This window comes from Ciconia boyciana, chromosome 26 (assembly GCF_034638445.1).
Source record: "Ciconia boyciana chromosome 26, ASM3463844v1, whole genome shotgun sequence".
Classification (NCBI taxonomy): domain Eukaryota; kingdom Metazoa; phylum Chordata; class Aves; order Ciconiiformes; family Ciconiidae; genus Ciconia; species Ciconia boyciana.
In genome coordinates, this window is record NC_132959.1 from 2,829,251 (window position 1) to 2,857,234 (window position 27,984).

Consider the following 27,984-nt stretch of genomic DNA (forward strand, 5'->3'; position numbering starts at 1 on the left):
GAGGGGCGGAGCCGAGCGGGGAGGGGCGCGGGCGCCGCGCGCGAGCCGGCGGCCGCCGCAGGAGGAGGGAGCGCTCCAAGATGGCGTCGGCGGGGCCCGAGTCGGGGGGCAGCAGCGGGAGCAGCGGCGGCCTGGCGGGTACGGGGCTGGGCCCGGCGCCGGCGGAGGGCCGGGGGTGCGGGGGCTGTGCGGGGGCTGTGCGGGAGCTGGGGGGTGTGAGGCTGGCGGCTCTGTGGGGGCTCTGGCGTCGAGGCGGGGCACTGTGGGGCTGAGAGGAGGGCTGTGGGGGTGTGTGTAGTGCTGAGGGGGCTTGGGGAGGTGTGAGGCTGAGGGGAGGCCCTGTGGGGCTGAGGGGGGGCCTCTGAAGGCTTGAGAGGCACGAGGTGCGTGGGGCTGAGGAGGGCTCTTTGGGGGTGTATGGGGTATGGGGTGGGAGTAAGGCCGTGGGGTGCGTGGGGCCGGTAGGAGCTGGGGGGGTGAGAGGCCTGTGGGGTGTGTGGCGCTGGGTGTGTACAGGAAGGGACTCGGGGCCTGGGCCGGGCCCTGCGTGGGGCGAGGAGATGGGCAAACGCGTGGGCCGGGGAAGGGCTCTCGGGGTGGGCCGGAGGGAGCGTGGGAGGTCGGTTCGGTGCTCTGGGGCAGCGCTGTGGGGTGAAGCCGGGGGTGGGGGAGGCCTTTGGGTGGGGAGGGGGGGGAGCGGCGACGACGAGTCTGAGCTCTCCGGAGGGTGTGTGGGAGTGGGTACTGGAGGGTTATGGGCCGAGGCCCGAGTGGGATGGGCTTCACAGAGCCCAGCTGGCTCCGTGGGGTGGGCTGGGGTCGAGCTTTCCTGGGGGAGGTGGGTGTAGGGCTGACCTTTTCCTAGGGAGGAGGCTGTGGGTGTGTGGCAAGGACCCTCCGGTCATGAATGGGAGGGCCTGGGGGGCTTGAAACCCCCCGACAAAAGGGGAGTTGGAGGGGGCAGAGGGTCTTGGGGAGGGGGGACTGGGTTACGTTCGAAGGGGCACTGCGATGGGGTGGGGGGAGCAGAGGGGTTGGTGCCAGGGGAAACTTGACTCTCTGTTCCCTTGTATTTCTAGAGCCTGAGGCATGAGTCAGGTCGCCTGCCTTGGGGGTGGCAGTGGGTCCCGGGTCCCCAGCCTCGGCTGCTGGGGCACAGAGGGGGGGGGGGGAGCAGAAATATCTTCTTTCAGGCAGGACCATGCCAGGGAAGGGGGAGGATGGCATCTCCCCGGCGGAGGCACCCTCTTCTCTGCTGCATCTGGCGCTGGGCAAGGCGAAGGTAGCTCGTCAAAGCCATTTGGCACCTGTGGGAGGCAAGATATTGTGGGAGCGTAAACGTCTTCTGGTTAGATTTGTTTTGATGAGTAGAACTGGGGCCGGTAAGAGTCGAGGGGAAGGCCCTGAAGTCCTCTGACGGCTGAGGGTTTCTCTTGCTGTGCTGATTTGAAATGCGAGCTGAACCAGAAATACGCAGGGTTGGAAGTGGGCACCGTCCTCGTCCCTGCAGAGGGATGGTAACAAGGGGTGGAAACCTCATCTGGGATAAAAGAGGGCACTTTTGGTTCTTAAACCTGTGACTCTGCCTCCTGGCAGCGTTTCACAGGTCTGGCAGCGTTCTTGGGGGAGACGAGAGCCCTATTCCCCTTTCCACAGGCCCCAAACCAGCAGCTTCACATTAGTTTGTGGCTAGAAAGCAAAATGACTTTCTCAAAGCCTTGAAATTTGCATTTGGCAAGATCAAGCCATCCTTCCTGAGCTTCTCTGGTAGAGAGTGGCCAGGCTTTTTTTTTTTTTTTTTTTAATTTATTTTATTATACTTTATTTATTATAATGCAATATGCTGAAGATTCCTGGTCAGTGTGACAGCACTTGTCACCCAAGTCACAGCAAGGAAAGAAGAAACCCATGGGAAGACTTGGAGCTGAACCTCGACTTCGTTTGGTGTTCTCGGAGTGTTGGTGTTTTGCACCTTAAGCCCTGCTGCCTGCTACCCCACTTCTCTTCCAGAAGTATTTAGGGCTAGATTGCTGAGCGCCACCATAAAAGAAATTAATTTAATTATTGCTGCGGCATTGATGAAGTATCGTCTAGCAGGGATGTCTGTATGTGCTCGATTTTTCTGGCTTCTTCACTGTGTCCTTTGGGCAGTTTTGAAGACAGACATCCAATGTACCCACTTTATCTTTGCTCACCGTGTGAGCAGGCACAGGGCAAGTCATACCTGTCGGTCCAATAAAGCCAGTTTTGTGAGGAAGAAGAGAGCGCTTGAGTCTTTACTGGCTGCAGCAGCCGTGGTGCCTCAGCATGGAGCTGAGTGTCCAGGGGCAAGACCCCCAGGTCTTTTTCTCTTGCTTTGGGGCTTCCTTTGAGATCTTGATCTTCTCCCATGCTTGCCTGTCTTCTGGGCTGAGAAGGAGGAGCTGGCTTCAGAAAGCTTGAAGGGTTTCGAGAGCATTACTTAAGAGAAAATATGCAAGTATTTACTCTTCTCCCTTCCTGGTGGAATAATTGCCATTGTTCGCTTCTCCGGCTAGTGAGGTGTTGGCTAACGCGCGTTTCCCACAGGATTTGAGTTCTGGTCGTGGCAGAGCGTCTGCCGCGTGACGTGTGCGATACGTGACATACGTTCACCTCAGCTGATCCCTGACGGCGCAGGCTTTAAACCTCGGATTTCAGCCCCACCTCTGGGAGACTCGGGGCCTCTCCGGGTGGTCACCCTGTGCCCCGGGCAGTGTTTGGGCTTTGGGTAGGACCTGGTTCCTCTGCAGCTTCTGAAGAGGACAGGTAGAGCTGGAAATGATGAGAGCTGTGAGGCGAGGAGAGTGATCCTGAAACGGGTGCTGGAAGGGCTCAGCTGCCGCATGTTGGGTGACATGGCTGCGGAGGAGCTGCCTGCACCAGCGTCCCACCGTGGCTGTCCCCCTCCTGAGACGTCCGCAGCGCCTGTGTTTATCGTCCTGCCAAGAGGAGGCATTCACCGGCCTTGCCAAGTGGGCTTTCTCCGGTGTAATAACGAGGCCCTGAGCAAACACTGGGTCAGAGCCGAAACTGGGGTTTTCACCCTGGGCAGAGGCCAGGAGGGCAGCAGGATCGATTTTGGCCGGACTGTGGCAACGCATGGCTTCAGCTTGAATATCTGACAGCTGTAGCTGTGCCTTGCTTACCTTGCAGCCCCTTCAGATGCCGGAGGAGCAACTCTGCGGAAGGCAGGGGACAAAAGGAGGCTGGTTGTTGTTTCGGACAGGAGGTTTTGCTTTGCTCCATGGTAAACCTTAAACCACCTCAAGCCCTGCTACGGTGTTTCGGGGCACTGTCGCCCTCAGTGGCCCATGGTGCAGTTTGCCCTGGGGGCTATTACTCTATTACTGGCATCATCCAGCGTAGATAAAGGGGATGTGGATGATTTTGAAACCCTTCCTGGGCCAAACAGGCAGCGATTCCCCCTCTCCCTGCCTCAACATGTATTTAACTCTCTGGGGAAACACCCAAAGAGGTTTTCTCATTTTGCTGCTTTTGCTTTGAAGCAGCATCTGCCAAAAAATGCTAACGTGGGATTTCAGTTGTTTGGTCCTTTGTGTCTTGGGTGCCGCGGCTGCTTTATAATTACGGGTCCGAGTGAGTTGAGAGTTCATTGTCACCCTGGCTTCAGGCCCCTCCCTGGAGTCCAGAGACAAAAGAATTGCTCTCAAAATGGCTCAGTCTCACTTCTGGGGACAGGGAAATCATCCCGACGCATCTGAAGCAAGCTGAGAGCAGGGTCCCGAACTGCTGAGCCCTTAATGTAGGTGTAAAACACTGAGAAAGACTCGCTCCCCCGCTCCCTCCAGATTCCTGCAAGAGGGACAAAGCTTTCTTGATCCCACCTAGCCGAGACTGAGCGCCCAGGAGGGAAGATGAGTTTATTAAATAGAAACATCTGAGTGGCTGCTCATCCCTAAGCTTAAAATAGGACCATCAAATGACTCCAAGTCCTGTCTCTGTTCTAAAAATCTCTCTTCTTCCCAACCATCAGCTGTGAAATCTGTGTGGGTGTCGCAGGTTAGTATCGTCAGCCGGGTCCTGTCGCCCAAACTCTCGCCGTCCCTTTTGGTGCCGTAGGAGTTGTGCTTGTGTGTGATGCCCACCCCAGCACGGGGCAAAGCTCCTTTTCTTTAAGATGGAGACAGAAGATTACCATCGAAAGAACAAAGGTAGGAGCCAGCTTGTCTAAATAAATGACAAATTCGTCTGTCAGAGGGAAGCTTGTCTGGCAAAGCAGTAGCTAGAAAGCGAGCGAGAATCGTGCGGTTTTGGGGGGGCACTGATGACCTGGAGTACCATTTCCTGAATTACAACTGAATTTCCCTTTGGAAAGTAAAAGCCGCTCCTCCCTCCCTCCGGCTCCACTGTGCATTGTTGAAAGGGGCCGCTCGGTGTTTTATTTCTTCTCCCTGCCACCCCACGTTAGCCCTGCAGGGTTGAAAAGCCCTTTTATTTTTGGAGACGGAGGTGAATTAGTGCTGCCTGTGCTGCTTCCCTCTGCTCACCCAGAGCTTCCTTCTCCGGGATCGGGGCTTCGTTTTCCCCCAAATGAGGTATCGTAACTGTTCTTGCCCTTTCTTGATTACTGTGTAATAGTGGTGATTAAATGTATTATCTCGCCGCATCCCCACGGACTCTGCCTTGTTTAAAAAGCAGAGCGCTCCCAGGGCAGAAAGATACCTTACATCTGACCTAAATCTGACTCTTCTGGGAAAAGATTGTTTATCTTCCCCCAAATTAAGAAGGTGGTGCAGCAGGCAGGGTGCTAAGTCTGGTTTCCCTGTTGCCAGCTCCCTCTGGGGTCGGTTTTGAGCAAGTCCTGTAATCGCTTGGCTGGAACAGGGGCTGTTGACACGCTCCCTTCCCAGGGCTTGGTGGTGTTTGCAGAGCAGGCTGGAAAAGGAATGCTTGGAGCATTTATTGTTAGGATTCGTATCCCCCAAAGTAGCTCCCGATAGCCGTAAGACCCTGGACTTTAAATTCATCGATACCCTGGAAAACCCAGTGCCTTTGTTTCTTGAATAGGTGTTGCTGTCTGGGAGCGGAGGACGGCTTAAATTTTAAATCATTGAAGTGTTTTGGTGGAAAGCGGGAGTAATGCAGAGCTGTAAAATCGATGGTCTTTGGCCAACGCTAGGATTAATTTTCAAATGGCAGAACCTTGTGCAAAGCCGATGTGCCAGAAGATGCTGCTGTAGGGAAGGAAGGTCTCCCTAGCTTCTCTGCAGGTTACAGGGGCAGGAGTTGCCATCAAATATTCCAGAAAGTGGTCTTGTCCAAAATGCCTTCAGCAAAAATTAGTCTGCCTGCTCTTCTGCTGGGAAACTTGAGATAACCTCATTCCTCCTCCCTCCGAGATAGTTTTGCTGTGAACCATACGGAAAAGCAATAACAGGAATACTTGCCGGACGGCGTCTCGCCTGTCTGCATTAGCCCTTGCTCGTACGTGCTTTGTTTCCAGCCTCTTCCCTGCAGCTGAAGGTAGTTTTGCTGAACTCACGGGTTTTATTTTCTTTTAGTCATGATTTTTGCAGTTCCATGGTGCTCTTTGACTCCCAAGCAGTTCGATCGTGAGGACCAAAGAGTTTGCGTGTCCGCTGTACCTCACAGTTGGTCTTTCTGAGGGAGCAGGAGGGCATGGCTCTGGCCAAAGGGCTGGTCTCGGGAGAGGGATGGTGGGGGAAGAAATACGGCGGGGAAGTTTCCAGATGCTGGAAACTTCTCGCTCGCTGTCCTTTTTGTCTTCAGAATTTCCACCCTTTAGTCCTACCATCTGCCTAGTGGTCCGTGGGCCGTCTCCGTCCTCTGCTGCTGAAGACGTCATACATCTGAGTCTCATTTATTCGACTCGGAGGGGTTTTTTAATTTATTTCAAATGTTTTTCAGTGGAGAGAATAAGTTGTCAGTCAAGATGTATTTGTGTTTCTGTGCACATTTAGACAGGGGTTTTGTTTGTCAGTGCTCTTGCGACCGCTGATCTTTGGTCAAGGTCTGCTGTGCTGACAAGACATGAAGGAAAATGGGTTTCTTCCCAGCCCTGGTGAGTTGTGCTGGTTTTGGATTGGAGCTCCCAAATAACTAGTTGCAGTGAAGCACATCTTTTCCTGGAATCACTGGGATAAGCCCCGAGCAGTGGATCCAGAGTTTCAGTGAGGTCGGTGCTTGTCTGCTGCCATGAGCACTGACCCGTGCTCACCGGCCTCCGGGTGAGGGAGGTGGAAGCCCAAATCCCATCCTCTTGGGTACATTCTCTTCTCCTCACCTTTAGTGAGTGCCTCTTCTGCTCACCTCTGCAGAAGGCAGAGGAGTTACTTGTTTTGTTTTGTTTTTTATTGATTTCTAATGTCATGCCTGGCCTCAGCTCTCTTCTGGGGGCTTAGAAAACGCTGGTAACCTTGTGCGTGGAAACCTATTCTTAATTCTGCCCTGGTCTCTTGGATTAAAAAATTGCTTTATTTCTCCGTGGCTAGGTACGCTGACCTCCTCACAAAGCACTTGGCAGTTTGCTGGTGAAGAGAGATTGAGGAAGGGTTTACTGTTTCTGCAAAGCAGTGAGAAGTGTCTAGATAACGTTACAGAGATTGCGTCTCCTCTGTCTTTCCCTGGGCCTTTTCCCAATGCGTCACCTGCTTGCCGGCGTGGACACGTCAGTGGTATCCAGTGACTTTCAGGAGTGTCCTGTCCTGCGCCTCCATCAACAGGCTCGTAAAACAAGCGTAGGGGAGAGGGAGGAAGATGTGCTAATCTGGGGCAGTAAAATCAGTCGTGTACGTCAGCTGCTGGCTGCTAACGGTGGTGGGAAAGATAACCCCGAACAGGAATCTACGATGTGCAAGAGCTCTTTATCTAGAAACTGAATTCACGAGCTCTCTTATGGCAGCTTCGATGCCATTGGTTTAATGTCCTTAACATAATTTATCGGAACAAATCTATTGATGCAGAGAATTTCAAAGTTATTACTCACTGCTTGGCCTTCTGGCCAAGATCAAGTGTTTGTAAGTGTTTTATCTTCCTCTGGAGGGCCGTGTTCTGCGCTGGCAGGGGCGGGCTGCGTGATCTCATGGGTTTTCTTCCATCTCCAGCTGCTATGATCAAGACCGTTGGCTTTGACTCTTAGTTCAGGCCAGACTTCTACAGTTTTCCATAAGAGCTTCCTGAGAGAAGCAAATGAAATATTTAGGCTCTTACCTTCCAGAGCTGTGGAAGAGGTTTTTCTTGTGCGTGACTAAGGTGCCTTGCTCAGAAGCGTTTTGCTTGCGACGTTTGGACCTTTTTTTTCTTAACTAGTGGAAATAGGATTTCTTTTCGTCTGTCTTTAACTTTCTTGGGGAAAACATCTCTTGTTTCTTCAAGTAGCTGAAGTATCAGTTCACTCTGACAACTGTATAACCTTTTTGTTTTTCCTCGTATAGATTTCAGCTTTTTGTGCTGCTCGGTGATGTCGTTTCGAAGAGGTAGATGTATTGCATATATGTGCTCAAAAAAAGCATGGTTTCTTCCTCTCCGGTAACCAGCAGCAAAATGCCATATTATGTAACTGTCTTGGCTTTTGAGGATTGACAAAACTTGGTGGGTGTTTTTCCCCTAAATAAGCTGCTACCGCTCTCAACAAAAGCTGCTGTTTTATTGAAGTGTGTTGTGTAAGCGCTCTCCTGACATCTAAACAGCTCTCCGCATCCCTGTGCGCACCAGCAGGATTGTTCCAGTGGGGCTTTTCTGCTTTGGTTTCTGCCTGGTTTGCACTTTGAAGGAAAGAAATCTCGCTGCTATTCCCATTGGCAGCCGTGGCCTTGGACTGGGGGGGGACTGATCCCAACAGACTTTTTTGAGGGGGATTTGCAGGCAGAGAAAAAAAATGTGTCGGGGGATTTCTGTGCGGACGGCGACTTCAATGTGTCCATGGAGGCTCCAACGTACTACACGTCCTCCAGGTAGTGTTTGGTGGGTCTAAGGCTTGGTCTCACGACTGACTTCTGTGTGCGCAGAAGTGCTCTTATCGATGGTGCCACCACCTGCAGGCAGAGTCCAGGTGAGGAAGGAGAATGTTCCCATTTTTGAGCATTAAGAGGCCCTGTTTGGGGAAAACCCAGCTGCCTCTCTTGCCCTGGCCACTTGTTTGGCTGAGAGAAGCCCGCAGTCAGCAGCAGGACGGGGGAGGAAGGGCAGCGCATGCTGGTGTGATGTGTCCTGGTGCTCGGCTTGCCCTGCTCAGACGCTGGAGAGTTGAGCTTGATGATGTGTTTGGGTGTGCTAACGTTTTCACTTTTTATTTTCTTCTAAAACATGAGGCGCAGCTAAAAATCTGTCTGAGCAGCTCTATTTAAAAATAGAGCAAAGCGGGTATTTGTTCTGGCTATACCAAATTAGCATGCTTGTTTGCTAGTCAAGTGAGAATCTGACCCGAATGCCTTATTACGTGCTCCTTCCAGTGAAATATTTGTCTGAACCATTTGACCAGGTGCCATCGCCACAACTTTTTAGCTTTTTTCCCCTAGCATTTATTTCACAGTCGGTAAGAGTATACTATCTGTGGCTGGCTGAAAATAATCCCGGACAGCTAAGGCTGGTGGAAGGCGGACAGCTATTTATTTAGGTTGATTCAGCTTCCAGTAAACAGCTCTGAGGAACGCTCTGAAATCGCCCGTAGGGATTTCTCCCAGAATCATGAACGAAAGAAAAAAGGAAACTTTTTGGGACATCATGAATTCGTTTTTGGACAGGACTTTCTAACCCTGATCTGTTTCCTTTGGCCAGAATTAACTGTTTAGGGGTCTCAAGCCATTTTTTCAGTTGTCAGTCTGGGTTTCATTTTAGAGGTGTTTAAACAGATCCAGAAGTAGCAGCTTTTTTGAAATTATTTCATTTTGTTATGTTTATGCCATTGAATTTAACACCTTCACTTCTCCAAGCAGAGTATGTGTGGGACGGACAAACAAACTGCCTTTACATGGCAATAAAAAAAGGTAGAGGTAACCGAAACGTTTTCATATGGAAACCTCTGAGTTTTGTTCTCTGACCTCAGCCAGTAACGCTTCTGGTAATCGAGAGAGCTTGTTTTTGCAGGACGTGTGATAGACCTGTACGTAGCTTCAGTCCAGCCTTGGAGCTGAGCAGACCTCGTCAGCTGCGTGTTCATCCTTGCACTCAGACGGGAATAAGTGTTTTTATCACGGTCAAACAGGAATTACCTATTTCCCAATCAGCAATGAACTTGTTTGGAAACTAGCGGGAGGGAGGGAGGGGGAGCTTCCTGCCACGGAAACTGGGTGTGCTGGGACCAGGGCGATGCTGCAACCGCACCGATGCTCTGACCGCACGCTGCAGCTTTCCTTTGTTGACTCACCCTTTCTTGTAACTGGCCTGATGGGGAGGATCATTGTTGTCGCTTCCGAAATCACTACGTGAAAGGGCGAACCAAGACACCGCGGTCTTGGGGCGGTGGGAGAAGAGGAGAAGGTGAAGCCAATGCTGTGGTCTGTGCTGAGAAGCTGTACGTATTCCTTAAAATCATGGCGAAACCTCCAAGATAAAGATACGCCATGGCGTGGCAGGGGACAAACTGGACGTGCTTTGGGATGCTAGCTCTTCCAACCAAGGCTCGTTGTATATTCTCGCTTTTAATGTTTGTTGCATGTAATTAAGGCAGCAGAGAGAAGATTTGCTGCTGGGTCCTCTGGTGAGAGAGCTTTAGTTAAATCCTAGCGGAATACGGTTTTGCACGGATGATTAAATATTAACACAGTGAATCTCCAAGGTGATGAGGCTGGCACTGCTGTTTCAGGATTGCTTAAATCACGGGGCTTTTAGAGGTTTCAGTTTACGTAATTACACATTCTTGCTTCAAAAAAAGGCTTAATTGCTATTGAACAGGTGTTATATTGTGATGCCCGGGATGTTTCCTCTGTCCCTGGGATCTTGTCAAGTTCAAAAGCCTTGTGGCAAGGAGATGGAGTCGAGCTTTATCGGTTCCATCATAACACACTAAGTCACAGAAGCTTCCTTCTAGCTGGAGATGCTCTCTTTTCCCCTTGCTACCGGCCCAGATTTGGGAAGGGATGCGAGAGGGTCTTTTCCAACCGAAATGATTCTATGATTCTCTTGTAGATGTGGCACGTAGGGACATGGTTTAGGGGGATGTGGCACGTAGGGACATGGTTTAGGGGGATGTGGCAGTGTGAGGTTTATGGTTGGACTCAATGATCTTAAAGGCCTTTTCCATCCTAGATGATTCTATGAGAGGTGAAGCGGGGCGGCCGGCTCCAAAGAGCCCTGAGTGCACTGGGGGGGAGGAGAAGGAGGAGAGCCAGCTGTGAGAAACTTCAAACGCAAAAATTAGAGCTTGTCGGGACAAACTTTCTTGTCTGTAAAGGGGGATGAGAGGGGGAGGGAAGGCAGTTGGAGCCAGTCGTTCGTTCTGTGCTCACTTTGTTTAGCAAAAAGCGTTTGTCAGATTTTTTTTTTCTTGTTTGCTTGTTTAATATGTATTGAAATGAGAACTTTGATCACTCGATAAGGGGATCAGAAGGCTGCTGGATTTTGCTGTTAAGTACCTCTGTTCCTTCTGCTGAAATGCAGTTTTGGTAGAGCTGTAGTGCCTGCTGAAATCACAGTACGAGTCTTTATACTGCCTGTAACAGGCGAGCAGAAGGGGCTTCTCTGCTGAGCGAGTGGTGGGTGGACCCAGAACCGCTGCAAGGATTATATGTTGTAATGCCGAATCTGGTAAAACAATTACTGGATGTTGGGGGAAGCAACCCTGTGCCTACTCCCTGGTACGATGGGGGTGTTGCTTTTGGGTGGGGGCGGTTTTATAAGGCTGTGGTCATGGCTCCCACTTAAAAAAATCTGTTGCTGTGTCTGAAGTAGAAAGAAAAACAAAATGAAAGAGCTTGTCTGGTTTTCTTCACTATTTTATGCATCTGCCTGGCAGGGGCAGCGTCCCTGTCCTGGGAGCTCTCGGCCTCAGCTGGTGTTGGCCTCAACCTGGCTGGTGGCTTTGCGGTGTAGACAGACAGTGCAGAGCGGCAGTGTCATCTAATTGCTTTTTTTTCCTTACTGCATCCAAAAAAGACCAAGATGGGAATCCAGGCCTAAAAGATAAAAGTTAGTACATCACCTTGCAGATATTTAGCACCATGGTAGTTATGAAAATCCCTGGGCTTAGCTTCAAGTGGAAGGGTTGATGTTCTGGGCCTTTTAATAAAAGGTCCTGGAAATATTTTCAAGCCAAAGTGTGGTCAGCGCATCCACTGCAGAGCACTTGGCCCTCCCAGTTCTAATTAATAGATGGCAATAATTCTGCAAAGCCGTATAATGCCATCAAAGGCAGGGAAGTGGCTGGTACCACCTCTGAAAGTGGTCTGGCGTGTTGGTGTGCAGCCGGAGCAGTGCTGGAAGCCAGCTGAGTGGGGCAGAGCAGACCCTAGCCGATAGCGTCGGCACAAAACCAAGTTTGTCTGGCAAGCGGAGAGCAGAATAGCATTTCCTTGTGGCTTGACAAAAATTCTCTCTGCTGTAAGAGGAGAAGCTGGGAAGAAATCAGCTGTGAGTCAGTGCTTTTTTCAGATGCCTTAAAATGTTCGAACCCAGGTGGTGCGTCAGGCTTTTTTGTGATGCATAATAATGATTAACCCTTTACTGAGTGTGGCTTTTTTCTTTTGACAGGATCATCTACTTTCAAAAAGTCACTCACCCCTGAGGTAAGTTTCTGACCAACAAGCTGGTTTGTTCCCTGGCTGAGAGAATGCCCAATTTCAGACTTGAATGAGATTGGAAAAATAGCAGATAAGTTAGGGGTAAAGCAGGCAGTGGCAAGTACAGTAAGTTGCAGATACTCATTTGGGAAATCAGAGCTTCTCTCCTTACAAAGAGAATCTCCACTTAAAAACCCAGCTTGTCCTGAAACTGAACAGTTCTCATGCCACCAAAACACCATGTAGATCTCCTGCCGCGAGCAAGATGTTCAACTTGTTTTGACTGAGAAACACTATTTAACAACCATGTGTGTTAGAAGATGAGTCAAGCGAGCTCTTGTGGCATGAATCAGAGTAGAACTTGCCACCTTCCTAGAACGTTTCCTCAAAGACTTGGCCTTACTGGCGGAAAGCATGGTGACCAGCTGCGGTTGGTCCAGACTTGCTTAGAGCTGATCTGTTTGTGATGAGGGTGATTAGAAGAAAGCAAACCCTTCCAGGTGGTCTTGCATGAAGGTGTTTCTAATTAGATGTCTGGCCTCAATCACACAGGAGTCAATGGGTTCTTTGAGGGCATTTCAATGCTGTTGCTGTCCCAGAGGCCAGCCTATACTGTGTCCTCCCTTTGCATGCGTGCGGAGACCTGGGGCTTCAGCACTTCACAGGCTCCATCTTTGAGAACAGCAAAATTATGCCAGGTGGTTCTAGGCCGCCACTGGCCTCTAAGACATTGGATTTTACGTCCTTGGTTCTTACCATCTTTTACTCCAATGCTAGATGCCAGGTTCTTCTGGGCAGCCAGGCTCACAGACGATAAAGAAAGGGCACAGAGGAGTGGACTCCACGGGCGAGACTACCTATAAAAAGGTAAGTTGCCTCTTGCACAACTCATTTGGCTGTTGTCATTCTCTTTGCGATGCAAGTGTGGCCCAGAGCAGTGGTGTGTCTCACAAGGTTCAGCATTAGACAGCGGGTAACGTCTGTGACAGTCGCTGAAGAAGATCTCGAAGGAAAGGAAGCAAAGGACTGAATACATGCTGCTTAGCTTCTCTTCTGTAGCCTTCTGAAGAGGGGATTATTTTTAAACTTTGCCCATTAGCCACACTTCCTAGGCCTCTGCTGGCTTATTGGGTGCTTTCTGTGCTCTTTGGGCACAATAGTTTCTATAGATCTTGTGGCATTACTGGAATTTGCTTTACAAAGGGGATATTGTTTGGGTATTTTTAAAAAGCCTGTAAATGTGGGTATTTTGTGGATGCCGCTTCCAGTTTGTTGGACTTCACCAGAATGGACTGACTTTCTCTGAAGTGAGATTGACTTCTAGGATGTAGATTAAATGGGTAATGGCTTGATATGGGCATTTCACCGCTTTGTGTAAGCGAAGCTTCTGGTCTGAAATCTCTAATCCAGATGTACCTCCATCTGCCCGTCGGGTATCGGAGTGGAAGGGAGGAATTCAAATGGTGTTTCCACAGTAGCTGGCTTTTGTTATACTGCCCTTTTTGAAATTGCTTGTGTCTCCAGGATTGGGATCTGTCTTTCAGTTTCCCAGCAAATTCGGAGACAGAAGGTTAGACAGCAGCAATAGGAGAGAAAAGCAGAAGTCAGTGGAAAATGCCTGAAATGTTTCTTGCAAGGGTCCCAGAAACCTGGTGGGACACTGCATGGGATTTATCTGGGAATGAGACTAGTGGACAGTCTGTCTGTTTTCCATCTCCTCCTTTTCCAGGGGGTGGTAAGTTGTTTTTTAAAATTCTTTGCCCTATAAAAGCGATTGTAAACAGGCAGTCAGCTGCTCAGCTGATCATGCTGGCTAATAGAAGAGAAAAATACTTGTTCCTTGGCAACCTGGCCCTGTGGCTCTGTGTTCACAAACAAGGCAGCATTGCTGTGCTGTGTTGGTAAGTTCTGCTTCTCAACAGTGAGACTGTCCTGGCAGTTGAAGCAGGGCTAGGTGAGCTGAGCCGAGATCTATTTTCAAGCAACTTTAGCCTTTAGAGGGTGAGGAAGGAAAACGGAGTCAAGTTCTTCCTCCTTCCCAATCTAATACTGAAGTAAATGTCAAATACAAGCAGGTAGCTGAAGCAGGAAAGGACGTTGTCTCACAACAAGCTGGAGTTACTGCCAGGTTTTGTTGCTCTCTCTTCAGGGAACCGTGAGCAGGTCTCTTGCAGCTATGATAACAGAAAAACAGTTAAGTGGGAGAAATCTTCCCGTTTGTTTTACAAGGCTGCATGGAGGACGTGTGTCTGGGGAAAAAAACTTGAAATGTTTGTCCCCCAGATGCTGCGGTGTCCTCTGTTGCCAAATGCTTTGATCTACAGTGACTTCTTGCACGTGGCAGGGGGCAGGGCTTTGTTTAGCTTAAGGAGACAAACACAAACTAGTTGGATCGTGAGCCCTGGATCTTGTTCTGGGTCCAGTTGCTTTATGTATAAGCCAAGTGAAATGTCCATGAGCTGCAGTGCACAAATCCAACGTGCACCTGCTCTGTAGCCTCAACATTTCCAGCAGGCTTTACAACAGAGTTCGTATCTCCGTGCTCTGGGAACTGACAGGCCATATAACATCGGGGTGTTGAGCAGATCTCATCTGGGCTGTTCTGGGAAAGACGGCCCATAGCACAAGCTAGACCGAAGCACGTCTCAGTGGTCTGAGATGAGATCATGTGTTTCATAGACAGAAGAGGACTCTTGATGTGAGTAGCTGTTACAAGAACACAGTCCTACATTGTTCTTGCACAGTTTGTGCAGAGGATGCAGGAGCGAGATTCATGTCTTTGCTCCTTATTTAAAAGCAACAGCGAACTCCTTAGGGTTAAAGAGCCACGACCTAGCAAGAGAGGCAGACGGAGGAATGCGGTAGTACCAAACAGAAGTGTGCGTTGTGTGCTGGCCGTGCCTGCCTTGGCCTGTAGAAGACCCAAGTCTGTGCCCAGGCTGGGGAAGGGCAAGCTTCAAAGCGTGTAGTTCCAAGACCTGCAGACCAAGGTGTCAAGAAGTGTGTTTATTCCTAGGGGCACAAGATAATCTGTCCCTGGATGTCTTCCCCCTCTGACTGCAGGGTGTAGATATGAGTGCTGTGGGAGGATGAAATGAAATTCAGGCCTTTTAAGGACCAGCTGGATGTTGATTCCAGTTCCAGTCCTTTACTGCTCGACCACCCAGAGTGCAAAGATCGAGTAGGATGCTATCAGAGATGTAGGGGCGTGCCGAGGTGTTCCCATCGCCAAGGTGATGTTAGTCAATGAGAAAGAAATGACGGAAGCTGGAAGCAGTAGGTGTAAAATACCCCAGCTAACTGTGCTGTTTTAAACTGGGGGCTCTCTCTTCTTTAACTCCTTTCATTCCTATTTCCAGTCTGCTGCTCCACATTGTCTAACTCATTTTCTCTGCCCCTCCAGACGACATCGTCTGCCTTGAAAGGTGCCATTCAGCTGGGCATTACACACACGGTTGGAAGCTTGAGCACCAAACCTGAAAGAGATGTTCTCATGCAAGATTTCTACGTAGTAGAAAGTATTTTCTTCCCAAGGTGGGTGCTTGCTTTCTTCTCTCTGTGGTGGTTTGATAGTGAGTAGCAGTGTTAGTTCCTAACCCTGCTTGCACATGAAGAAGCCACACCAAGCCAGGACAGTTGAGTACGGGAGCGAGCACCGGTCTCCTGAGCAGAGCTACTCAATGCACTGCTTACAGACCAACTCTGGCTCCTGCCTGCGACCTGTTTCTGAAGAACCCTGGCTCTTCCCTATATATGTCCCCCATCGGTCGTGTGAACAAATGCAGGCTTGCTGTTGTGTGTGCCTACCTGTGTCCCTTTTGGGTGTGCGTTTTCGAGTCCTCCAGTGTGTTAGAAGCAGCCAGCCAGTGGGTGTTTGCTTGTAGGGCAGTTTCTTAAGAAATGCTTCAAATACAAATACTTGTGTGTGCTTCTCTCTTTGATCAGTGAAGGGAGTAACCTCACCCCAGCTCATCACTACAATGACTTTCGGTTCAAAACCTATGCTCCAGTGGCCTTTCGCTATTTCCGGGAGCTGTTTGGGATCCGACCAGATGACTATCTGGTAAGTTGGTGGTTGGACCAGGTTTCCATTTGTTGCGTACTCGATGTGACGGGTGTTTGTCGTCCTCCCCCTCTTGGAGCTATGGGGTGCTGTGTGGCCCTGTGGCAAGCTCTGTAAGCACAGCAGTGGATGCTCTGTGTGACCTCGGGGTTTGCCTCTGTTAATGTTTAAAAGGAATAGCCTTTGTGGTGAAGTTTCCTGTTGATGTCTCTCGCCTCTGTGTTTCTCACCTTGTCCTCAGTACTCGCTCTGCAGTGAGCCACTCATTGAACTTTCAAACTCCGGGGCCAGTGGATCCCTCTTCTACGTATCCAGCGACGATGAGTTTATCATCAAAACGGTTCAGCACAAAGAGGCTGAGTTCTTACAGAAGCTGCTGCCTGGCTATTACATGGTGAGTCACTTGGGCGAGGCTTTCTCTGCAAGCTAGAGAAGGGTCCCCCAAACGTACAGGTGTGACAGATATTGCTATGTACTGCCTGGCAGATGAGAGTGGAGGTTTGATCTGTGCCCCAGCTGAGTGGCAGCTTCTCTCTCAACTGTCCGGTGACAAAGACAGTTATGGACTAACACAAGCTACCTGGGTATGGCGAGCCTGGCGTGCTGCGCAGGGGTCTCGGGTTGCACTTTGTGACTCGGACCCTTTTGGAAGATTGCAGGCTGCTTTGGGACCAGCTGTGAACTGTTTGTTGCTTCCTTGCTGCACAGCGTCACGCCCATGATGCTTTGTCTTGCAAAGCTGTACTTGTGTTTCCCTTCCCAGGACCATACTTGGTTGCGTCTGCAAAGATAAAGTATCCTGTTGAAGAACACTGATTTTAAGTTTCTATATATAGAAGCAGCTGCTTTGGAAGTAAAGATGTATTAATTTTATGAAAGCGGCTATAGCAAAAAAGGCTTTATCAGTTCTGGAGCAAAATCAGATCCCGCCCTGAACACGACGTGTGTGTGATCTGACTGCTCGTGTTTACGTCCAGCCTGGCCTTTACAAACCACCTCTGTGAAAAGGAATTTAGCCATGAGGTAGTCCTGCCATGTAGAAGTGCCTGAGGACTTTTGATGCTGTTGGGGTCACTAGCTGAATTTCTTAAACTGCTTCTGAACCCGCAAATATTTTTGCTGTGATTATATCCCAGAACCACATCGTTTTTCTTCAAAATTCTGTCTAGTGCCTTCTGCAGCCGCAAGAGTTTAGATCCATCTCTATCCTGATGTATTTAGCTTGACCTAAGTGCCAAATTTAAAAAGGCTAAGCACAAGATCTTCCTTTGCTCTGAAGCCTCCCCAGTTTAGCTCCTGTGTGAATGAGCAGCAAACTCTTTCTTTCCTTCCTACACTCTTTCTGACCCATTCAGCTTTGCAGAGAGGTTATTAACAGCTGTAGACGTCACCCATCTGTTCCCTGTGTTCACCTGCCCTTGTCTCTTAGCTTCTTTGGCAATGGCTTTGAATCATTGCCAGCTCCATTTCAATATAGAAGCACAGGAAGGAGCAAATAACTCCTCTAATTGGCATGTGAATAACCAGAATGGCTTTGAAGGTATTTCTTTGTCTTTGGCATTTCAGAATTTGAACCAGAACCCAAGGACGCTGCTGCCAAAGTTTTACGGCTTGTACTGTGTCCAGGCCGGAGGCAAAAACATTCGCATTGTTGTGATGAACAACCTACTGCCGCGCTCTGTCAAAATGCACCTGAAATACGACCTGAAGGGCTCCACCTACAAACGCCGAGCATCCCAGAAGGAGCGGGAGAAGGTCTTCCCAACATACAAGGACTTGGATTTTATGCAGGACATCCCTGATGGCCTCTTCTTAGACTCTGACATGTATAACGCTCTGTGCAAAACGTTACAGAGAGACTGTTTGGTAAGTGGAAGGGCAAAGCGCGGTGTGGAGAGTTATTTCCTTTTTCTGAGCCTTTCCCATGAAAAGGAGAACGGAGCTGCCACCCTTGTAACCTCTGCCTGGGGTGTTGACTTAGAGAACCTGTTTTTTGGTGATGGTGTGGACAAGAAGCAGGACCTGGACCCCAGTTTCGTTCAATACTTCCAAGCTGAATTAGACCCAGCACTGTCTCTAGAGGCAGAGGAAGCACCCTCTGCCAAGGTTGAACTCTGGAGCAGGGCAGGATCTGGGGAGAGGGGTGGGATGCTTGACTGAGTCTGGTCTCAAGTTATCAGCCGCCTTTGGGCGGCTGTGCAGAAGTCGGTGTTCTCCTGGGCTTGGGTCCCCGTCTGCACAGGAGGAGTGCTGATAGCTTTCCTCTAACTCCCTTTGGCGACTAGCGATGAGCTGACTGTGCACGAGCTGTGGATTAAAAGCCATCCCCTCAATACGCTGGGGGCTCTAGGGAAAAATGCTGAGTACGCTTCTGAAAATGTCTGCTCTGACGGTTTCAATGGGCTTGCAATAATGAGTGAGCCTTTGTTGACTTTCTGCCCAGGTCCTGCAGAGCTTTAAAATCATGGATTACAGTTTGCTTGTTGCAATCCATAACATCGATCTGGCACAGAGAGAGCACGCAATGGCAGATGGGACATCCCAGACCGATATGCGGCGACCCGCTGCCCAGAAGGCCCTCTACTCGACAGCCATGGAATCCATCCAAGGAGAGGCCCGGCGAGGTGGCACCATAGAAACAGATGACCAGTAAGTCTGTGTCGGTGTTGCTGTTCCCAGTGAAATACTGCAAGGAGTGAGGGGTAAAACCCAAGCTTGGCTAATGGAGACTTAGTTGAGATGCAGACTGGGCTATACAGGATTGCTGTCACGCAGGGCAGAGAGGTTTCGATGTCAAATTCTGTGCTTTTATCTTTGATTTCCCTTCCTTAATGCACAAAAGATTTTTCTCGCCTTCCAGGTGGCATTTGAGAGTTCTCTGCCCACTGGTTATTGGCAGCTCCAACTAGTTATTTCCATCCACTTCTAAGAGGCATAGTAAGTGCTTTGTTAGATCAGATTAACAGCCCATAAAGTCCAGCTGCCATCTTAGTATAGATGGTAGTAGATGGTCTTTACAGTTGCTTGGTCTCCTCTCATGGATGAGTCGGGATTAATCCTTATCTTCAGTTAAATTGTCATACAGAGGGAAAAGGGGGTCAGTTCTCAGGAGGTTTAGCTAACTTACTGAAATAGCATTTTGCTCTGACTTGTCTTCCCCAGTTTTAGCTGAACAGTAGGTGCCTCCTGCATGTTGACGCTTGTTAAATAGTTTGCGTAATATTCAGCCCACGATAGGCTGTGTGAGAGGCAGTGGGGTGTGAGAACACCCTGCTTCACGTTTATGCCCTGTCCTCTTCTAGGATGGGAGGCATTCCAGCCCGCAACGTGAAGGGGGAGAGGTTGCTGCTGTACATCGGCATCATTGATGTGTTGCAGTCCTACAGGTAAGAAACGTTTAATAACAGCTTTGTGTCACCTAAGGGTGAAGACCACTTTCCAGCATTGTCTGCCTGGCCCTGCTTGTTTGTCAAGATGGGCTTCCAAGAAATAGTAAAGACACTAATTTTTTTTTTAATTATTTACCACTTTCTATTTTCTTGAAGTCAGGCATCGGTTTATGGGTCTTGCTTACAGTATTTACTTCATGTTCCCGGAATAGATTTATGAAGTTGCTTTTGTGTGCTGCGGTGGCTGTACACAGGCAGTGTGCAGGAAGTGGCAAGGAAAAAACAAGTGGTGGCTTAAAATGGCCATAACCACTTCTCCGTGTAAAATGAAAAATAGCTGTAAGGCTTACCTTTTCTTCTATTTATATTAAAATGCAATGTGCAGAGGGTTACACATGTGAAGGCTCTGTTAAATGCTAGTGCAAGTTAACTGCCCTTGATAATTATGCCTGTGAAACTCTCCCTTTGGGAGAGTGAACTGTGCAGTCAGCCCTGGTGTCTGTGGAACAGTCTTGGACAAACGGGACAATGAAGAGAATCCAAAGCCAAAGTAGTCTGTGTTTGGGGTGTGCTTGCCGCTGTGGTCAGAAGCCAGGCTCAGTACTGAGCGAGCATGATAGGATACAGATAGTGGGGACTTGGTGTGAAAATTGTTCCTAATTCTTTCCTTTGTCAGATTTGTCAAGAAGCTGGAGCACTCTTGGAAGGCCCTTGTACACGATGGGGTAAGTAGAAAAATACCACTTTTTAACTTGTGTAGCAAGAATACCAGTGCCTTATTAAAGTGTTCCCGCTGTCCTTTCTCCTTCTGGGATCCTGGATTTCTACGGCAGGTGTGTGTTTGCCCTCTTACATAAAAGTATTACTTCCTAGGTACTCTCAAAAATGTTAACTTTGTTAATGCTGGTCACCTACTTGTTCATTAACAAGTATTGATTGCTCTGTATATAATGCCTGCTGTTTGTAGCTAATCTGATTCTTGCAGCTGCTAGTGAGAGAGACTGTGAGAATCCCTGACTGTTCCTAGTCCAACGTAGAGTGTGTTTCAAGGCTAATGGCCTGAGAGAAGCTCATGTTAACCTTGATCACTTACTAATTCAGATTCACATGTTAATGTTTGTCCCTTGGACTTCTAGGACACTGTATCTGTGCACAGACCCAGCTTCTACGCCGAAAGGTTCCAACGGTTCATGTGCAACACAGCGTTCAAGAAAATACCACGTAAGTACCTCCGTGCAGCTATACCCTTGGCAATTGCCGTGGTTTCTGGCTTCTCCCTGCTCAGCAGCTGTGGTTCAGGAAGGTGGAGAACAGTGTGCAAGAGCTTTAGGAATTCTGTTGTGCTGTGTCACCCCTTCCTCCTAGGTTGTTCTTGCCTCACAGATGTGATGTTACAGGAGCTGTTTCATCTGTCAGCTTGTTCCTTCAGGGCACAGCCCTGTGCCAGACTCTGTTACTGGAAAGTCCCTGCGTCAGGTCTTTTACTCCTTCCTGAATGTGTTAGAAAAATGCTTTCTGTTTGGTTTTTTTTTTTTTTTTGTCCTTAAGTAAAGCCATCCCCCTCTAAGAAGAGCCGGTCTGGCACAACAGTTCCTCGGCGGAGCTGTCAAGGAGGAGTGCCTTCCCAGTCGCACATGTCGTGCGAGACAAAAGCACAAGTAACGACAGAGGCGGATATAGAGCAAGGTTGGTGCCTGGGCTAAAGAAAAAAAAGCCTAGAGAAGTTATTTTTCAGCTTGTATTTGTCTAATCGAAGCTTGCTGCCTCCTGAGCTGTGCAAGACACCTCCATGTTGTTTTGTGGTCTTGCCAGGGGAGGGCCTGTTTTCTGGGGTTGTGGGTGCAAGAAACCAGAAGGGGCCAAAAACTCATACACACCAAATGGCCTTTGACAGAACCATGAGAAAGCCTGGAGGAGCAGGGAGCCCTTCAAACGCTCGGCTGTTTCCAAGTATTCTGTTGCAACAAATGCAGGGCAGGATGATAAACCTCATGTTTCAGTAAAAGCCAGTCTTTATTCACAAGCAGAGTAAGACCAGGTTGTGGAGGTGGGGAATTGTTTCTTCATGGGATCTTTCAGCCTTGTCCAAGCATCCAGCGTGGCCCACACTCCCCCTGGGAAGTGGGCTGAGGTTGCATGGCAGTCCCATGGGCCTGGTCTCTTCCCAACAGCTTGTGCCTGTGGGGTTTGTGTCGGGGGAGAAGCTGGGCTAAGCAGTTGCGTGGAGACTTGGACTTGGAACAGAGAGCTGCATGCAGGGCTGGTTCTTCAGTGCTCAGGTGTCTTGGGTGGGATCCAGCATGGATCCCGACCGGTGGCTAGTGTGGGAGCTCGTGCCACACGATCCTGCTTGTGCTGGTGATGGAACGGTCTGTGCTTTAACTCAGGTTCCCACCTTGGTCGCCCAGATCTCCTGCCCAGGACCCTGCCAGTAGACGAAGCTAACAGTGATTCCATCGCAACAACCCTGTCCACTTCTTCCTTGGGTAGCGGAGGCCTCAACTCGCCCGCAAATAGGTAAGGCTTGTGCTGTTTCAGTGCACGGCAGGCCACCAGCTCCTGCGAGTCAGATTCATGAGCTGTGGGAGGGCTCTGTGCTGCTTTATGGGATGTTTTGGTTTTTGGCATGCTTGCAGAAATACCCGTTTGCGTGTTCCGTGTGTTGTTGAGCAAGTTCAGTGCTGTCGGTTCAAGCATGTGCGAGGGGGGAGCATCGCCGTTCCTGCGTGCAGTCCGATAGAGATGACATGATCTTGCATCTTCTGCTTGGGCTGTGTGGAGGTCCCTGTGGCTTAGTTCCTTGTGTGTTCTGTATTTAATGGCTTTGTTCTGGAGTTGAGGTAATTGTGCTAATTAAAGTGAGTTGGTGAAGTTGCCACTGCCAAAATGTATGAGGAGCATTAACGTGGTGATGGGTGATGCTGAAGATGACCTTCCTGCTGCTCTTTTCAGAGGACTGGGCTCTCTTGCAACTTACTGATTGGGTTAGCATTGAGCTCCTACAACTCCTCGGGAAAGGAGGCTGCAGGGATGTGTGCAGGTGCAGTTCAAAATGTCTCGGAAGCTGAAATGCATGGAGAGCCCTGAGGGAGCTGGTGGCTGCCTTTGAATGTTTCGTTTCTTGCTGAAGTGGTAAGACTAGCAGGGACGAGGAGGAGCTGTGGTCAGAGGACGATCCCTTTCATAGAAGTTGTTCTGAGGTGTTAACTTCTCTTCCTGGAAGCGATCAGAAACCATCTTCCCCATTCCTGATCCACTGCCTGCACAGTGGCACTGATCGAAGTGTCTGCTCTCTCCTGAGCTGCCGGAGAACGAGATGCAATTGTAATTAACACCTCTTACTCCCTCTGTAAAACATGGAAACTTCTTGGTAGGGATCCTAAACCAGAGCTGCTCCTTTCCAGTACGTCAGCATGCCTGAGGTGTTCTTTTTATTTACTTAACTGCGGGTCTCTCTCCTTCAATCTCTACGTAGGTCGGTGGGCGTACAAGTGCATAAAGCTGACAGCTCAGCAAAGGATTTGACTAGAACAGCTCCCGGCATCTTCCTGTCTAGGTGAGGGGAGGAACCAGACTTTGCCTGAAGCCTTCTCCTGTCTAGAGGATGTGCTCAGTGAGACTTACCTTGGGATTTGGCCTCACACTTGTTGCTGGCCAGTGGTTACAGAGGTTCTGTACAGTCAGTTCACTCCTAAAATGCAGTGCTGTAACAGTGTGTCCCTGTGCCAAGGCTCGGCAGTCGTTAACGTGTGTGTCTGCTGTAAGGCTCAATGGTAAAACCTCTCGGGATGGTGTCCTCCTTAGCCTGCGTGGCACCGAGCACCCTTCTTGGTAAAAACACGGGTTCTGGTAGGTAAGATCAAACCTACTGCACGATTGGGTTGAGTCCCAAGTGGTTCCCCAGGTGCAAAGCCTGATCTGTGTTTGCCCCAGGTGCTTCTGGAGCAGAGCACACCGCTTACCGTACCCTGCGGGCACTCGAGCGTGCGGTTACCCTTTGCCAGCATCCCGTAAAACCGTGTGCCAGCACCAGACGGTGGTAATGAAATCCAGGAGGGAGAAAGGACCAGTGTTTTCTCCCACGTGGGGCCTTGGGATCTGAGCTCTACATCAGACCTGTTGTCAGAGGCTTAAATCCACTTTTGCAACCTTGGGAGATCTGTAAAGCTCCGCAAACCCTGAAAAGGATGAAAGTGATTTGTGGATTGTTGATTTATAACAACATAACTTGTTGAATGGATTTAAATTTTTTTTTTTTTCCTCTCTACAGAATCAGTCAGTCTAGCGGGGTGTTTACCACCTTTTGGGGAGGTAACCTCTTAAATCTCTGTAGTCCTATACAAAGGGGAGTGATCTCACCCAAAATCTCTCTAGCTAGAGCTTCTAGGGGTGAGCGCAGGGGGAAGGCAGGATCTGGCCCGCTCCAGATCTGCCTTAGGAACACAAGCTCAGCCCTGTCATCCATGCTACGACAACCTCAGTCTCTCTTTTGCAGCATGGCCTCATGCCTGCCTCAGAAACGTTGCCACGTGCCTCTGTTTGCGGTGTGCAATCTGTGTCGAAGACGTGCTCTCTGCGGTGGCGTAAGCGATACCATGCAGGCGTGGGTGCCCTCGCGAGACTGGGACTCCCCTGGTCCTCAGCCCAGCTCTGTCATTAACCTCTGGCAGATGCGTGCTGGCATTGGGGACACTCTAAACATCTGCATGTGCCACTGGGAATGGAAGCTGCTGACCGGCATCCTGTGGCAAGGGGTTCCAGAGGGTCATCCCCTCCATTTGAGAGGGGCACTTTTTCTCTTAAGCACTGTAATTTAGTGGTGGACTTGGCAGTGTTAGGTTAATGGTTGGACTCGATCTTAAGGGCCTCTTCCGACCTAAATGATTCTATGATTCATCCTGCAGCCCTGCGTTAAGGCAGTGCTGCTTAGTGCTAATTAAGACAAACCTCAAGAGCTATATGCGTTGTAACCAACACTGAGCATCCTCGCCTTTAATTTCTGCGTAGGTCAGAAGCAGCGAGTCACCAGCTAGAAAGCTCAGCAGAGGAGGAAGCCAGAGCAGCTCAGAGTAACCGGGCACATAGGTGAGGTGTGATCAGGCAGAGAGGGAGCTGTGCCTTCCCAGCAAGGGTCCCCGTGTCTCCATTCGGGTGTTGATCCAAGGGTGTTTTTGATGTGTAGCCTGATGACTGAACAGCTCGATGCTTCCTGTACTTGGCCAACAGGCAATCAAATACCCACTAATTAAGGCATCCACTGCAAGCAGGCTGTGACAAGCCCTGGGTGTTAGCTGCAGAAGGGCCAAGCGGGTCATGCCGTCTGTAGGCAGTCCTGAAACCTCTGTTAGTTGCCAGTGCACCGGAGAGCCCTGACGGCTTGGCCTGGGTGGAGTACGCACTCGCAGACTTGACTTCTCACTCGAGGGACAAGGAGGGAAGCTGTGGTCACCATATCCTCAGCAGGAAGTAGGGCAAGACCCAAGCTGGGAATGGGAGTTCCTCAGCCAGCAGGTTGCAGCCTTTTAGCTGTAGGATTGTGAAAAAAGTGGGAAAATAACAGGGTATTAGAGTAAAGCAAGTCTTCTGTGCCCCACCTTTTCTCCTTGGTGATGTATCTTATCAGGTGCCCAGCGTGCCTGTTATATATCCTGCTGTCAGGCTGTAGCTCGCATTCAGAGCATAAAAGGTTTGTAAAAGGTTTGTAAAAGGTTTGCCAGGGGCTTTTTCAAACGAGTGCCTCTGGAAAGGCTGAGACTCCCTGAGCTCTGGCGCTTCGTGGTTTCTTTGTCCCTGGACTGTTTTCACCCAGGACCATTTCTATGTTGATGAGGTGCTTGAAGACTTCTGCAAAGAGGTGCTGCTGTTTGGCTGGACCGAAGATCCTTGTTTTTAATGTCTGAAGTCACGTGGACTAGGGGGGATGATTTTCTAGGTGGTGTTCTGGGTGCCTGGCCCAGCAGGGATTGTGTTGTCTGTGCCTCCGTATTAAGCCTGCCTAACAAACGCCTTTGTGCCATGCTGGGACGTTCTGCTGGCTGGGTACAGCAGGGTAGCCCTGGAGATGTGACTTATTGACAGCTCACTCTTAAAAACTGCTTTACAGGTCTTCCCCTTCTGTTTCCCCAGCGGCTCCCCAGGGCCTTCCATACCTGAGCGCTCCGCAGAGCTGAGAGAGCAGCTCGAAGACCTGCAAGAGACAGAGATAAGCTTTGTGAGTACTTCCCTGTTTAGGATGAAAAGAGCGGCTCTGGAGGTGGATGGAGAATTGCGGGGGTTACGTGGTTCCTAGTTGTGCTGGGAACACGGACACCGAGCGGGATGTGTGAGTCGACCGGAGCAGGAGCAGATGTTCTTCATCTCCCCCCCAGTACGCGAAGGTTCAGCCTGCCTTGTGCTAGGCACCATTCGTGCTCTTAGTGATAGTCTGTTGCCCCAGCCGCCTTAAATTAGATAAGCAGGAGGCAAAGCAGAGACATTCCTTCTTCCTGAGGGCCCAGAGTGGGTCTGATGGCAGAGATAAAACAGGGTGAAGCTGACCAGGCTCATCTTGCTGTCCCCGGGCCGGACGATAAATACCCACAGACCCTCCTGTTTTAATGTAGGATGGTGGTTGGGGTAAGCCTGACCGCAGCTGAGCTCAACAGCACTCTTTGCTCTGCCTCTCCCAGGGTGGAGAAGGTTTAGGGGAGGACCAGGCAGGAGACTCCTACTGCTCTTCCTCAGAGGAAGGCAGACCCCTCCCCAGCATCTCCCCCTCTTTTCTCTTCACAGTGAAGCAACACCGAGACCGCCGCGATGGAAGCAGATTGTCCTGTGCTCTGCGTGGTTTGTGGAGTCTGACAAACACTCAGCCCCTGTTGCTGATTTTTTTTTTTTTGAAGAAATCTTATCTGGACAGAAACCTAAAAGCTGGAAGGCTGGGCTACACTTAGTGGGATAGTATTAACAAAGACCGAGCCAGCACAGCTGAGCCTCGGACACCTGGAAGTCTCCTTACGGCAGAGCCCACCACCATGTCCCTGCTGTCCTCCTTTCTTTGAAGCCTGGCGGGAGCAAAGCCGGCTGTCGGGAGGAGGAGGAGGAACTGCTCCGCGTGGGCTGAAGCCCTCTGGAAAAGGGATCTGACTTTCAGGGAGTTAGCTGCTTACAATGCTGACACCACAAACCTTGCGAGAATGCGCGACTCTTCGGAGTTACTAGGGGGGAAACAGGCATTAGAGCCTCGTTGGGGCAGTTTGCGACAGAGCAATGTGGTTTTATTTTGTATTTTAAACAAGTTTTTAATTTAAATGTTTCTCTGAATTCAGTCATATCACTTCTTTTTAGTCTTGCAATATAGTAATTAATTTTTTTTAATAAATAGGGTCTTTTTCAGTGTTTCACCAGAAAATATCCTGTGTGAGAGAGGCAGAAAGGGGGAGCAGAAGCTGCACTGACCGTGGACGAGCTCCTCTCCCCCGCCAGCCACTCCTGGCTGCCGGAGCCTCCTCCATTTTCAATCTTGCATCGCCCCGAGACAGCGATGAGGAGAGCTAGGTGCTGCGCTGTGTTGCTCGGAGGACTTTGAATGTGCGAAGCTTTTGAGATGTCAGGGAGGTTTTGGATTGCTTTGTCCCCCGGTTTTTAAACTAAGCCCTTTTGTCCCTTCCCCGCCAAGCAGGGAGTCGCAGGTGAAGGGAGATCTTTGTAAGGGGCACACTTTTTTAAAAGTATTTCTTAAGCAAACGGACCAAACCCAGCCTGCTCCGTTCCCTTCCCCTGCTCCCCGTCCTGCTGCGGGCACCACGTGCAAAACCCTTCCCGTTTTATAGCTCGGCTCCCTTTTGGTATCTCGCCTGTGTCGTAGCCGCGGTCGACACCGGTGCTCCTGGCAGCTTGAAACTGAAACTCCTACCTAAATGGCTGCCTGGTGTTGAGATGGACTTCTGCCTCCGCAAAACTATGGGGCATTTTGAGTCCGATTTTAAACAAAATAATAAGCTGAAAAGAGGGATTGTTCTGCTGCCGTTTCCCCGCGGTGATGCCTGGCCCATGCCGGCCGCAGACACTTCTCTAGAGATCTCAGAGCAGATGTTGGACTGATCTTTATTTTCACTAAAGGCTTTTTTTAAAGAAATGAAGTGACTCTTCCCTGTGTTCCCGGTGGGTTAGAATCCTCCATTCTTTTTTATATATATGAAAAAAAAGTAATTTAAAGTTTGCCCTTGTGGTAGTGCAAGGGGTTTCTATACTAATTAGCAACGATTGCTAAGGAAACAAAGAATGTAGTGGTGTAGAAAGGGATTTTTTTAGTTGCTGTTTCAGAGCCAAGTCTCTTCCCACCTTCCACTTCAAGCTTTTAAAGTGGATGCAACACAAACTGATATTTTTTAAGAAAAAGCATTTTTTTATTTTAAATTCTAATTTTTTTTTCAAAAGACCAATCGGAATGGCCTTACTCCGGGTATCCGGATCCCCAGGGGGTTGGTGGAGCGCGAGGACAGTCGCTGTTCACAAACTGTTTGGTTCTCAAGGGCTCTCAAACCTTTCGACACCGATTAACGTCACGACGAGACCCGTGAGCGGGAGGAAGATCGGCTCGGGGACGCCTGCACCGTCTCTGCTGGATCTTCCCGTCTCCCTCCCCTGTACCTCTGACTCGATCCAGCAGGTTACACTTTATAGCTGAAGTAAGTGTCTATATTAGACACTTGTTTCTTATCTTCCCTCCTAACCCATATTTGGTTTTGGTTTTTTTCTTTTTTTTTTTTTTTACCAGGAGGGAAGAAAACCAAGTCTCAATTTTTTTTCATGATTTAATATTTATGAAGTTGTA

The 27,984-nt window shown here is 49.6% G+C and overlaps 1 protein-coding gene across 9 annotated transcripts; it reads left to right on the top strand.

Annotated features, from left to right (window-relative positions):
- The first annotated feature begins 22 nt into the window (after positions 1-22).
- PIP5K1A (phosphatidylinositol-4-phosphate 5-kinase type 1 alpha) lies at positions 23-27,984 on the top strand. 9 transcript variants are annotated; one of them, XM_072846538.1, is made up of 17 exons: positions 23-138; positions 11,689-11,723; positions 12,495-12,584; positions 15,121-15,251; positions 15,663-15,780; positions 16,022-16,174; positions 17,347-17,646; positions 18,224-18,429; positions 19,083-19,166; positions 19,846-19,894; positions 20,306-20,390; positions 20,718-20,855; positions 21,557-21,686; positions 22,645-22,725; positions 24,177-24,254; positions 25,296-25,380; positions 25,941-27,984. In XM_072846538.1, the coding sequence occupies exons 1-17, from the start codon at positions 81-83 to the stop codon at positions 25,941-25,943; spliced, it is 1,824 nt and encodes a 607-aa protein (XP_072702639.1). In that variant the 5' UTR covers positions 23-80; the 3' UTR covers positions 25,944-27,984. The 9 variants fall into 9 exon arrangements, with proteins under 9 accessions (XP_072702639.1, XP_072702640.1, XP_072702643.1 ...); XM_072846539.1 differs by having other exon boundaries at positions 21,578-21,686; XM_072846540.1 differs by lacking the exon at positions 23-138 and adding an exon at positions 4,145-4,193.

Bases quoted from the DNA above. Each gene is read 5' to 3' on its own strand.
- PIP5K1A (XM_072846538.1), top strand. From the start codon at position 81: ATGGCGTCGGCGGGGCCCGAGTCGGGGGGCAGCAGCGGGAGCAGCGGC. The intron at 20,856-21,556 runs GTTGGTGCCTGG...GCTTTAACTCAG, and splicing joins AGAGGCGGATATAGAGCAAG to GTTCCCACCTTGGTCGCCCA. The intron at 22,726-24,176 runs GTGAGGGGAGGA...ATTTCTGCGTAG, and splicing joins CCCGGCATCTTCCTGTCTAG to GTCAGAAGCAGCGAGTCACC.